The sequence below is a fragment of the Lygodium microphyllum genome, chromosome 18, assembly GCF_053477565.2.
Source record: "Lygodium microphyllum isolate KBCC chromosome 18, Lygodium_microphyllum_v1.1.10, whole genome shotgun sequence".
Classification (NCBI taxonomy): domain Eukaryota; kingdom Viridiplantae; phylum Streptophyta; class Polypodiopsida; order Schizaeales; family Lygodiaceae; genus Lygodium; species Lygodium microphyllum.
The window spans coordinates 31,463,837-31,477,265 of NC_141152.1; the positions used below are offsets into that span (position 1 = coordinate 31,463,837).

The window sequence follows — 13,429 nt, forward strand, 5'->3', positions numbered from 1 at the left end:
CACCAACATTCAAGTGTGCAATTTGCCCTTTCAATAAGATCTTATAAATAGATATTTTAAATCTTATTATTAATTGAAGAGATCCACTACACAAGCTAAACTCTTAACCAACCATAGGTAGCAAAAGCAGTTCTATAGTATTCAAGATCATGAGCTCTTAGTTAGGTGCAGTTGGGGGCACATAGCTACTACCTCGAGGGCTAATAGCCTCTTACCCTTAGCCGCACCTAGCTAGTCAGCAGCCCTTTACCCGAAACCACACCTAGCTAGGTATGAGATCCCTCCCTCCTAGGCGCTCATTATGGCGTCCTAATCCATAGTGTGGGAATTATAGTGGGAGTGTGTCTAAAAACTTATTGTGAGGAAGGCCTTGCGGTGGCCTTGCGGTGTTGTTAAAAGTCTTTGAATGTGGAAGTTTGGTTGTAACTTGTGCATCGTTTTGTGTATGGTTCGAGAGGAATAGCAACAATTCTCATGATTCTCAAGAGAGATCATACTGAAGAGGATGCTCCTCCATTGACCGGGAAGGGCAAGATCTGATCAACCAGGAGAGAGAGAGAGAGAGAGAGAGAGAGAGAGAGAGAGAGAGAGAGAGAGAGAGATTTACGAAAAAAAAAAGAGAGAGAGAGAGAGGCCCCACCCAAGCAGATGCCAATGCAGGATCAGCGAGCTCCTGAGAGCAATGGACTTCATCCTCATCAGCATTATCAACAATCACCACAACAGTGAGTCCTTGCTCGAAGCAAAGCAACATTTTAGTAAAAATTTGGTGCTTTCCATCTTATTAGATGGAAGATATGCAGAGAAATGGAAGATTGGCGCTCTCGTTTCATCAAAAGTCTTCGGTTCATGGATGAACAATTGAAGACATTCAGGATGAATAATTGGATGCCGGATTTTGAACCTACGGATCTCGCAAAGGCACCAATTCAATTCACATTTCAAGTCAATTTCAAATAGCTGCAAGATCACAGACGAAGGCTTCTCATTATTTAGTTTCTCCTCACTGGAGCATCCACCACACGTTTCACATCATACTCCTCGCAATTCTGTAAATAATGCGTTCAACCTATTAGTGGAAGCTTTTATCCATGTCCTGGTGTCACTCATTTGCTTTCGCCTTCACCTTCTAGATTTTGCTGAATGTAATGCATTGCAGATCTATGCTTTGGTGGAGGAATATTAGTACGCCATGTATGAATATGGGTGCCACCGCAGTGCACGATGATTATTGTAGAATGGTCGCAGATAAGTGTTCATAATGAATAGATTTATGTAATTAGAAGCAATACAGGGCTAACTCCATGTGTGCCTATGATTTGGGACATAGAGAGGAAACTTTTTAGACACAGTTCTCTTGTCAGTTGGTGTGATTTTAATTGGTCCATTTTCTGGGTTTTTAAATGATGAAGGGTAGTGCAACTGACCAACCCAACTGCTATTGCCATCTTCTTGATTCAAGGATCAATTTTATTTATAAGTTCTTGGCCAAATTTGCCAAGAGGTCAATAAACCGTGTTACTCTTTCTGCAAGAGATGAATCAGCACATGTCGATGTAATATTTCTCACAATCTATTCTTGTACTTAGTGTTTATACAAGAGAGTCCTGTAGGGCAGTGTTCAGATCTGCCAAAGGGGAAATTATAAAGTCCGTTTCATGAAGTTTTATGCCTTGTGTAATCAGTTTGATTAGACTGATGGTCAGACACTGATGCTGCAAATGGATTTGCTGAGGAAGAGTGAGACCAGTTTTGTTTCTAAATTGGGATAAGCGAAGGGAGCTTTCAACCATTCAGCAGCTCCATTAGTTAGTGCTCTCTGGATGCATATGTTGAGGGAGTTACTCTGATGAGGAGCTCTCCTCAGTTTTCTCAGCTTTGCCACAATTGTCAGTTCCACAACTGCAAGCTTAACAGTTGCAGGTGAATCAGTTCAACTAAGCAGTTACAATGCATTTGGTGTCATTCCGCCATTCAGTTGAACTCTGAATTCACATTGTTAGTGGAACTCAAATGATTCAGCAAGTGCAATGTGGACTGTCTTAGCACCAATGAAGCCACCAGAACCAGGGCTGAGGGCTAGATGGCCACAATTGGAGCATTTAGATGGTTGGAATCATGGTTGAAGAAAAATACTGTCACCAGCATTCAGGCCAGTTCCAGCCCTGAGCATGGACATGCAGCAGCACACAAGAGAGAGGCAATGGGCCAAGGTGCAGGAGCAGATGGAATTGGAAGTGATGACATGGTGTTATCTGCACCTCTTGGCACTTAGGCCAAAGTTAAATTGTTACTTGGGTGATTAAAACTGCATAACAACTGCTATTTTAGACATGTTTGCTGCATAACTCCTACTTGTGGTTCTCCTTGGCTAGGTGAGTCCAGTTGCTTGGAGCCACTGTCAGTCCACTCTAGTTTGAGTGGGGATTTCAAAGCCTTGTTCAGAACCTAGTCCAAAAAATGCTTTTTCATGTATGGAAATTTTGAACTATTATAAAACGAGGTTGCCTTTAATGCAAATTTTTGGGGGCTGTTTCATGCTAGGAAAATTGCAAAAAAAATCACACAATATTAACATGCATTGAGGAGTGTTTGGACACCATTTTGTCATTGATATTAGGCTATTTTGGCATTGCTTTTGCCATTGTTTGGCTATTACATGGCATTGGAGGCAGCTATATTTGTCTTCTTGGTTGTGCATTGTTTGGCCATTGCATGGCATTGGAGTTGCAGCTATATTTGTCTTCTTGGTTGCGCACTTCTTACCATCTTGGCTGCTGGTTGGTTTGCACAAGTGGTTATGGCTTCATCTTCTACTTCGAAAAAATGCATTGTTTAATATTGAGAAGTTGGATGAGACAAAATTTTCACATTGGAAAGAACAAATCTACAATGTTTTGGACCTTGGTACAAAAGAAGTAAGATAAGCTGATTCAATTGAAAGGGGCAAAGCTTGAAGACATGGAAAGAGATGTATGGGATGAGATGGATGAGCTCATACACTCTACCATTGTGTTGACTCTCTCAAATTTAATTTAATTTAATGTAAAGATTAGAGATAGTGATGCATTTGGAGTTTGGAAGAAGTTATGCGATCTCCATGAGAAGCAAAGTGGAGTATCACAAGTTTGCTGGTTAAAGAAACTTAGTGATCTTTGTATGGAAGAGGGCACATCCATATCTAACCATTTAAATGAGTTCAGCAATATCTTTAGCCAGCTTTTTGAACAAAATATTACCTCTAAGCATTGTCGAGGCAATCTTTTTGCTTATAACTTTGCTTGAAAGTTAGGATCCTTTTAGGATTGCAATCAACAACTTAGCACCGATTGGTGGATTGACTAGTGCTAATGTGGAAAGTGTGAAGGAAATTGCTAGGGTTTGCACTGAGGACATACAGAGTGTATGACCACGACAGAAACACAAAGAGACAGACATAGACACAGAGGGCAAAACTCAAACCCTAAACGGTCAACTTAAAACTCAAACACAAACAGAAGAAGGGAGAGAGAGAACACAACTCTGAAGTGAATGAATGCTGTAAATGAATGTAAGTGTACAGTGTGCTCAAGGGCAGAGCAATGTTGGAGTGTGACGTCCACCGAAGATGGATCCCAAGTCTGTGACCACCAGTCGGAGTGTAGAAGTGCTGAGTAGTGAATGGCAGCAGGCTGGTCACCAAAACGCAGCAGTCTGGAGGCTGGAAACTAGTAAACACGGTAGTTTACCACCAATCGGAGGCTGGAAACTGTGCACAGTCTGCTGTAAACAGCAGGCTGAAATAGTGTCTGAGAGTGTTAGGGCCTGCAATGCTGAAAACATAGGCTGGCTGACCCTGGAGATGATGGACAGCAGGCTGAACATCAGTGTGGGACAATCTGGAGCAGTCTCCAGCAGCTAAGAGTTGTCGCCTACAGCAATGGACAGGCTGAAGATAATATGGCTGCAGTCGATGATGGCTGGACAACAGATGGAGGCGGGCTGCAGGCTGGAAACTGGGCGCCAACAGTAGCAGAGGGTGTGTGGGCTGGTGTAACCTGCAAACAAGGATGATGGTTGAATGGGGGCAGCCTGTCTATTTATAGATGTGGAAGGGCGCCCCAAAAATTAGGGTTTCCACTATCTCTCTCGAACCGCTCCACGTTTTAGGGCTTCCACTGAACTCTCGAACCACTTTCTGTTTTAGGGTTTTACTTTAAAAGAGCATTTTTAGTGTGTTTTGGGGCTGTTTAAGAGGCTAATCAGTAAGTAATGCATATTTTAGCTCAACATCCCCTCTCAAGCCCAAAACTGAGCTGAAAGGTTAGGCCAGCCATTGTGATGTTTATGTACCCCAAGGCGTCCCATCCCAAAGCAGCCAAGGTATCGGACAAAGGGTGCAAGTCGGCTGCTCAGTGGCCTATCAAGACTATAGAGGCGATGGTTATCTTACAAAGGGAATCCAAGTAGTCACCCTCGAGAGGAGAGGGCATCGGACAAAGGGTGCACGTCGACTGTCTAGTGGCCTACCAAGCCCTATAAAGGCGGATGGAACTACATGGAATGTTTTTTTTTTTGTTTTTTTTGTTTGGATAAGTGAAGTAAATTTTATGGGATGCGGTCGATTGAGTAAAAGTGACCCAGAAGACGGAAGTAGGGAGGGTACACCCAACACATCACAAAACAGTATAAGCTAACCCATCCACTCAGGGTATTGAGGACGAGGAAAAATAAGGGATGAGGTATCCATGTGATGAAGAAGGATGCTGGTATGGTAACAATAGCCGTCGGTGGAAATAGCTTAGGATCCGCGCAAGTGGTGCTCTGCACAACGAGATGCAAAGTATGCTACATGCTAAAGAATGCTCATGCAGCAAGTGTCACTTGGACAGTGTCCCTCGTGGGAAAATTGTTCACTTGCCCAAGTGCCCTAGTACAAGGATGATGTAATCATGCAATGCAAAGGGTAAGGTACAACAGGGGAAAGAAGCCGATGTCGAAGACAAAGTGCTGAAGCTTGTAGAATACCAAGAAGGGTAGGAACTCCCTCTCAACTTGGATGTAGATGCCGAAGAAGGAAGGGGAGCCTGATGTTGGTCTTCATATGGTGCTGAGAACCATAAGGAATGAAAGAAGATGAAGTGGATGAAATGGATGAAGCACCCCGCTAGAAGAGCAAGGTAGAAGTCACCGCCATGATAGAATCGAGAGAGATGCTGCATGATCCGCCTCAGGAGGGGAAACTGCCATGCTGAAAGAAGAGCAAGTACTCCTAGGATGATGAAACCATGAAAGGAACGGTGTGCATCCTCACGTCTCTAGCCCAGGTAGGACCAAAGCAATCTGCAAGTTAGCCCTACACTGAAAGACAAAACCCTGCAAAAGAGATGAGAATCTACAAACACAGAGGTTAGTGGTGAGATGCTCCAAAGAAAAACAGAACAGAAAGAAAATCTAACTCAAAATAAATGCAATGAATGTGTATGTGTGAGAATAAATGTAGCGGAAGACAAAAAAATGGAAAAAACTAAGAATAATGAATCCTATGGGCCCGACTCTAAGAGTGCGAAAAATGAATGCTAGACAGACCGAGGTTATCCGAAATGACCTAGAGACATGCTAGGCTAAGAAGGTAGCCACCTGTCAGAAGTGGTGCAACAATGGAAGCAGAAACTTGTGCTAAAATAAACTGGTGAACACAAGACTAAAGAAAAGAAAGAGATAACACAATACAGATGAGAACTCAGACGTATGCTTGGGAAATGGAATCCATATACCAAGACATAAGACAGTAGAGATACAATGTGAGTAGACTGACAATACAGATGAGAACTCAGACGTATGCTTGGGAAATGGAATCCATATACCAAGACATGAGACAGTAGAGATACAATGTGAGTCACCGGCTTTGGAGGCACTGGCTCTTGCTTCCTCTCTCCAAGAACTGTCCAGTGATGAATGAATGTGGAGGAGGGAGACTGACAATAAATAGGCCAAAATAAATGCCTAAAATATGACAAGTTGGCCAGCATTAAATGCTGGCCGACTGGCTGTAAATAATGCCAATCCACAATAAACAATGGTAAATAAAATGCCTAAAATGTCTCTGTGCCTAGCCTGCTGAACCACAAGTCCAGACTCAACCATGAGCTGACTAATCTGCTAACACCCTCTATCAGATCATGGGTGATCTGATACAATACAATATACACTGATAAGGTCACATCATAGTACACACAACAATGTCCATCATAGTAGAACCATAGATACCCAAGTAGTGGGTGTGCAAGCCACCACCAAGGTGCCTCAGAGAGAATCTAATGTTGATGTCGATCGTACCAGCTCCTGAAGATAGAGAAGATCATAGCAGCTCTCAATGTCTGTCAACAATGCCTCTGATGTAGCATACGTGACCATACTGTCACCAATGCCGTAAGGCAGAAATGACCATGGATTCCTCTCCTTTGGCCAGACTGCCAAAGTGTCCCCTCATATGAGCTCTAGACGAAAGCCACCCGCTTTCTGTCAAGAAACCAGCCCATCATGAACTTGGATGTCAATCCTAGCTCCAGGATTTGTACCTGCTAGACTTCGGTCGATGTGTCAGGGATGTCCCTCTTTGGATCATGTGCATCTGTATAGAAATATAGATGAGGGTGGCTGCCTCATCTCACCACCCTCTCACACTCCCTCTCTGGCATTGGAGAGTCGTGAGGGATGACTGCATCACCACCGCTAGAAAGCAGTTGACTGCATCACCACCGCTATAAAGCAGCTGAGGGAGGGGCCACGAAGCCCTTCTCACGATCCGAAGAAGAGGATCCCTTCCGCGCCTTGGACTTCGCTTGGGCCGGAGGATCGGAATCGGAATCTGAGGCAGATGATGACACGTCGGAGGAGTCCGCATTGTGCTTCGTTTTCTGCTCCTTTTTCTTCCTGGAAGCTGCTAACTCTTTGCAATCCTTCCTTGAATGACCTTTCTTGCCACAGTGGTAACACTGGGCCTTTGACTTCTTCGGCTCTGAACCCCTCTCTGAAGTTGCAAGAGCCTCACAGGAATCTCTATGTAATGTATCATCAGTGGATGTGCATGGAGCAGCCATCTGTAGAGGATTTAGAAAAGAAATAGAGAAAAGAAGGTAATTGGAAAGGGAACACAGCCAAACCACGAGCATAGATTGCAAAAAACAAGAGTTCACATACAGTATAGCCCAAAATTTGATCAAAGTAAGACAGAAACAACTATAAAAAGTCAAGAAATCAATCAAAAACTGTCAAAAACAGCAAAAAAACGGCCTGATAATGTAAGCACCCAGCCAAGAGGAGATGCTGAAACATCAAAACACAGGTGAAACAGATGCGCAGGCTGTATGGATGCTGACATCAGCAAAAAACGCAAGCAAAACAGGGGGCTTGGTGGGAGCAGCAGCCACTTGATCAGCAAGAGGGAAAACAATTCTGGAATCAGCAAGAAAACACAACAGAAACACAAATCCTGAAATCTGATACCATGTCAGAAGTGGTGCAGCAATGGAAGCACAAACATGTGCTGAAATAAACTGGTGAACACAAGACTAAAGAAAAGAAAGCAATAACACAATACAGATGAGAACTCAGACGTATGCTCGGGAAATGGAATCCATATACCAAGACATGAGACAGTACAGATACAATGTGAGTCACGGGCTGTGGAGGCACTGGCTCTTGCTCCCTCTCTCCAAGAACTGTCCAGTGATGAATGAATGTGGAGGAGGGAGACTGACAATAAATAGGCCAAAATAAATGCCTAAAATATGACAGGTTGGCCAGCATTAAATGCTGGCTGACTGGCTGCAAATAATGCCAATCCACAATAAACAATGGCACATAAAATGCCTAAAATGTCTTTGTGCCCAGCCTACTGAACCACAAGTTCCATACTCAACCATGAGCTGACTAATCTGCTAACACCACCATCGTGTACGTCCAATAGCAGGGATCTGCGAAGGAATGCCTGACGAGGTGGGGAGGAAGGTGAGATAGATGCATGAAGTGCAATGGGATCGGAACCTGTCGACCAATCAGCCAATCCCGCAGGGGTAGTGAAAGAGATAGGCCGTTGAGGCTGTACTCGAGCCACATATCCAACAGCAGCAACAACGGGTGTTGAAGGAGCAGATGAAGCAAGAGCGGAGGGCGTAGTCCCACTGGACTGTGCAATCGCAGCGGTCTACTGAGGCTTTTTAGGTGGAAGACCTTGGGCCTTGGAGCGACACTCCTCGTCCACATGGCCTGCTCTCTGGCAATGTGTGCAAAATTGGTTTTTCTCAGGGAGTTGCTGCCAGATAGGTCTAGATTCTTTGGTTCCATCTGAGGAAGAGGAGGCACCCTTTGATTGGCTTGTCTTCGCATCTAGCGGATTCTTGCCACTAGTGGTTGTCCTTCCCAAAGAAGAGGCAACCAACCCCCTTTGCTCTGGATAAGGTTGTGATGAGGATTTTTTGTGGACTTGATCATATAGCCTCGCGTAACACAAGAACTGGCACTCAAACTCGTAGAAGGTTGGCAATCTAGGTTGGGAGATGATGTGTTGAATGAAATTGAAGTACTTGTCGGGCAACTTATTCAAGAAGAATGTAACTTGATCGTTGTCTGACTTTGGAGAGCTAGTAGTGGCGAACTCGGTAAGTAACCGCCTATATTCAGCCAGCTTGACTTTTAGATCATCCCTTTCCTTAATAGAGAACTCTTGAAGCTCAAAGTCGAGATTGATGCGCCGAGTACAATCACGAGCTGCATAGCGGCCGAGAAGGTGACTCCAACGCTCTGACGTGAGCGGGAAGTGCTGCAACTGAGAGTGAAACTCAGGAAGCAATCCCTGCATCAGCTCAACATTGGCTGTGGCATTGCGGGCTCTCCATTGACGGATGTAATCAGGGTGAGCTAGTCGAGGGTCCGGCATAGGCTCTAGACGAATGATGAGGTCCCAAAAACCCTGAGACTCAAGCACTTGTTGCATGAAATTAGACCAAGTGGTGAAATTTGACCCGTTAAAACGTGCCTTATCCGTGAAGGCATTCTTGGCAATTGCAACAGGAGTGGTAGTGCTCGGTGATGGATAGTGTGAAAAAGTGTAGTGTGGGTAGGATGGGGGAGTGGAGTACACTTGCATGTGTGTAGTGTGCAAGGTGGATCCATAGGTAGGGATGGGTTGACTAGGCATGGGCATGGTAGCCACATGAGAAACCCAAAGAGGTGGGACGGGAACACGGTGAGCAGAAGATGGGAATCCTTACGTAGGTGTAACCCAAGGAGAGTGTGAAGACGCACCATAAGCTGAGGATGGAAACCCCTGCGTATGAGTGGTCATGGGAGATGTGAAGTTGGGGATAGTGAGGGGGATCCCCATCACAGTCGTCCTAGGAGTTATGGGTGTGCTCATGTGCTGAAAGGTGAGAGACACTGTGTTAAAGGGTGGCATTCCCCCTAACGAAGTACCATGATGCAAAGAGGTAGAGAATGGGGTGGAGAAGGAAAAGGTGCTAGGAGCGGAGATGGAAGATTCAACCCCTAGGGTGTGTGATGCAGATGTGGAGTGTAATCCAAGGTTTTGGAAAGATGATGAGAGGTGTGATATAGAAGAGGGTGGGATGGGAGGGAAGTGAGAAGTGTGTGTGATATGCTCAAATGAAACAAAAGTTGTAGATGCACCTGAATTTCGTCTGCTTCGTGAGCTCCCTCTATTGAAGTTCATATACGCAAAGCCATCCGGATCCTATACCTCAGAAGAAGAAACATGTGAGGGTTTTGATTCATGCAACGCAAAAGAATTGTACAAACCTGACATTGGACCTAGCTGAGATGATGAAGATGGATCGCCAGACGTTTCTAATGCCGTATGTCCTCCATGATCGGAGAGGTGGCCAACCTCACCAACCGGTCCAGATGTGGTAGCAAAACTGGTAGGAGGGGTGTAAACACCACCATACTTGTTGCGATAGTACTCCTCAAAGTCCTCCTTTGTCATGTTAGTGAAATTTGGTGAAGGTGAAGTGTCGTCCTTCTCACCGAGTCCATAATGCTGTCTCAGGGCCTCCAATGATGGAGAAGCTTGATAAGACATCATAGGAAGTGGAGGTGTCTGGGACATTGTGATTCGGTTATGAGTCGTATTGTGTGCCTCGCACAAAGACTAGCTCTCCACAATATCCACAGGATACTCTTTACAAGAGCACCGGCTTTGATACCATGTGAAGGAAATTGCTAGGGTTTGCACTGAGGACACACAGAGTGTACAACCACGACAGAAACACAAAGAGATAGACATAGACACAGAGGGCAAAACTCAAACCCTAAACGCAAAACTCAAAAACTCAAACCCTAAACGCAAAACTCAAAACTCAAACACAAACAAAAAAGGGAGAGAGAGAACACAACTTTGAAGTGAATGAATGCTGTAAATGAATGTAAGAGTGTACAGTGTGCTCAAGAGCAGAGCAATGTTGGAGTGTGACGTCCACTGAAGACGGATCCTAGTCTGTGACCACCAGTCGAAGTATAGGAGTGCTGAATAGTGAATGGCAGCAGGCTAGTCACCAAAACGCAATAGTTTAGAGGCTGGAAACTGGTAAACGCAGCAATGTACCACCGATCGGAGGCTGGAAATTGTGCACAGTCTGTTGTAAACAGCAGGCTGAAATAGTGTCTGAGAGTGTCAGGGCCTGCAATGCTGAAAACATAGGCTGGCTGACCCTAGAGATGATGGACAGCAGACTGAACAGCAGTTTGGGATAGTCTGGAGCAGTTGCCAGCAGCTGAGAGCTGTCGCCTACAGCAATGGATAGGCTGAAGATAATGTGGCTGCAGTCGATGATGGCTGGACAGCAGATGGAGGTGGGCTGCAGGTTGGAAACTGGGCGCCAACAGCAGCAGAGGGTGTGTGGGCTGGTGTAACCTGCAAACAAGGATGATGTCTGAATGGGGGCAGCCTGTCTATTTATAGATGTGGAAGGGTGCCCCAAAAAATAGGGTTTCCACTAAACTCTCTCGAGCCGCTCCCCGTTTTAGGGTTTTACTCTAAAAGAGCATTTTTAGTGTGTTTTGGGGCTGTTTAAGAGGCTAATTAGCAGCAAGTAATGCATATTTTAGCTTAACAAAAGCAGCTTGCTTAGAAGAGAGGTAAACATAAAGGATAATGCCATTTTGAGGGCTCCAGTGAGAGAGAGGTCAAATGCAAGGGAGAAATCCGGTGATATAGGGAATTTAAGAAGCAAGTCTCACACAAAGAAAGATGTGGAATGCTTTGATTGCAACAAGAAGGATCACATCAAGAAGTATTGGTTTAAGTGGAAGAGTAAGAATAAAGGCAACTAAAAGAGTAAAAGGCTGGTCACAAAAAACACAGTAGTCGGAGGCTCAAATTTGGTAGACACAGCAGTGTACCACTCGAGAAGACTGAAAATTGATTACTCGAGGTAGAGAGTTGCATGAGACAACAGGAGAGGTGTTTGTTGCTGTAGGCGGCCTACTGAATAGGGAAAACGTAGGTACTGTAGCAGTTGTCTGGTGGGAGAGAAGGTAGCAGTCTGTTGTTTGGCACTAGATGTTGAAAACGTAGGCTGATCATTTGTTATGATGATGTAGTAGATAGGAGATCTCCAAATAGTAGGGCGATGGCTGGAAACAGGCCACCTAGGGCTAAGTAGTGATGGATTGCAGTCGGTGATAGCTAGACAGTAGATGGTAGGTGGCTAATGGCTGAAATTTGCATGTTAGAGTGAGAAACTTGCACAAAAGAATGAAGACGGAATGGGGGCAGGCTGTTTGTTAGTAAATGTGGATGGACCCTCCCAAATTAGGGTTTCATAGAAACTCTTGAATTGTGCATCATTTTTGCATTTTTCATTAAATAAGCATGTTTTGGGGCTATTCAAGAGGCTAATTGGCATTCAATGCATTTCTTAGCTCAACAAGGATGGTTGCAAAATATTCTCCTCTTTCTATTCATCGTGAAAAATCGGTAAAAAAACATGCATCTCCTTTTGTTGCTACAACTCTTCAAAATTGGACTGCTTTAAAATTGAGAGAGAAGAAGAGAGAGAGAGCCCCAAATAGATAAGATCAATTTTCCAAATGAAGAATTGACTGCCCCTTAATTAAATCACGTTTTAAATTTAGGACTGATTAATGATTTGATCATTAATCATAAGTGAGTTGCTCACAAGACGAAACTTTAGCTTAGGGCTTGCTTAATAACTTATATGTCCTAGGTGAGTTGCTTACTAGGCGAAAGTTTCAATGTAACTTAATTCTAAGGTGCAAACTTTCAATTTAATGTAAGTTTTACATTGCACCTTATGGCTTTTGCCTTGCTATTGTACCACATAGCCCATATACTTGTCCATTGCATGCCCAATGTCAAATCCTTCACTACTTGTGCAATGGTCACCATGCCAAGTGCTAGGGGTACCAGAATTAAAGTTCACTTTAATTAAAAATCTTCGTGAAGTTTAATCAAATCATTAAGTTCATTTCTCATTTTGTTGATAGGATCACTAGTAAATAGATTCCTTGATCACTTCAACCTTGGTTGTGTGACTAGAATTGAGTTTGAGTTTGAGGAGGATGAAAAGCTTGAGTTGCCCTTGCCATTCTTTCCTTCTTCTTTTGGAAAGCTGCTAGCTTCTTGTGATCCTTCTGGAGATGCCTCTTCTTACCATAGAAGAAGCACATCACCTTCTTTGTGAAGTTTTATTAAATCATTAAGTTCATTTCTCATTTTGCTGATAGCATCACTAGTAAATGGATTCCTCGATCACCACAACCTTGGCTGTGTGACCGGAATCAAGTCCGAGTTTGAGTATGAAAAGCCTGAGTTGCCCTTGCCCTTCCTCCCTTCTTCTTTTGAAAAGCCGCTAGCTTCTTGCAATCCTTCGGGAGATGCCTCTTCTCACCATAGAAGAAGCATGCCACCTTCTTTTTCTTGCTACTTTTCTCTGCACTGCAAAAGCTCGAACATGCAGAGTATGAACTTGAGACAACATCCTCCCTTGTAATTGCACAAACCAACCTTCACAACAACACTCCAACTAGAGTAGTTAGGCCCTTTGAGTCTATCATCGGTAAAACAATATGGAGTTGCCATGAAAGTGAATGAAAATAGGAGTTAGTGAGAGATACCTAGAGCACCTTGTGGCCAAAATCAACCCAATCAAGCAAGATTTCAACAGTTCATACACAAGCATGGCAACAGTAGATAGAGAGTGGAGCAATAGTGAAGTGCTTGTAGTGAAGAATCACAACCACCAACACTCAAGGCCCTCTCTAAGACTGAAAATGCAGAAACACAAACGTGTAGGGTGCAGATCACCAAAAGCGTAGGTTTTACCAACCATTAGGAGAAGTCGCCCTACAAGTGCAAAATCTTGGAGTATGCAGCTCACTAGGTGATAGATGCATGGTCCTTGTGGAA

At 44.1% G+C, this 13,429-nt stretch overlaps 1 protein-coding gene across 3 annotated transcripts in view; it reads left to right on the forward strand.

Annotated features, from left to right (window-relative positions):
• The first annotated feature begins 397 nt into the window (after nucleotides 1-397).
• Nucleotides 398-13,429, forward strand: part of LOC148020723 (Tetratricopeptide repeat (TPR)-like superfamily protein) — a 232,694-nt gene continuing 219,662 nt past the window's right edge. The window contains exons 1-2 of one of the 3 annotated variants that reach the window (XM_087698546.1): nucleotides 398-565; nucleotides 618-725. In XM_087698546.1, the coding sequence (XP_087554672.1) occupies nucleotides 649-725 (77 nt within the window). In that variant the 5' untranslated portion in view covers nucleotides 398-565; nucleotides 618-648. The remainder of the gene's footprint in view (nucleotides 566-617; nucleotides 726-13,429) is intronic. The other 2 variants (XM_087698545.1, XM_087698547.1) reach the window with 2 other exon arrangements.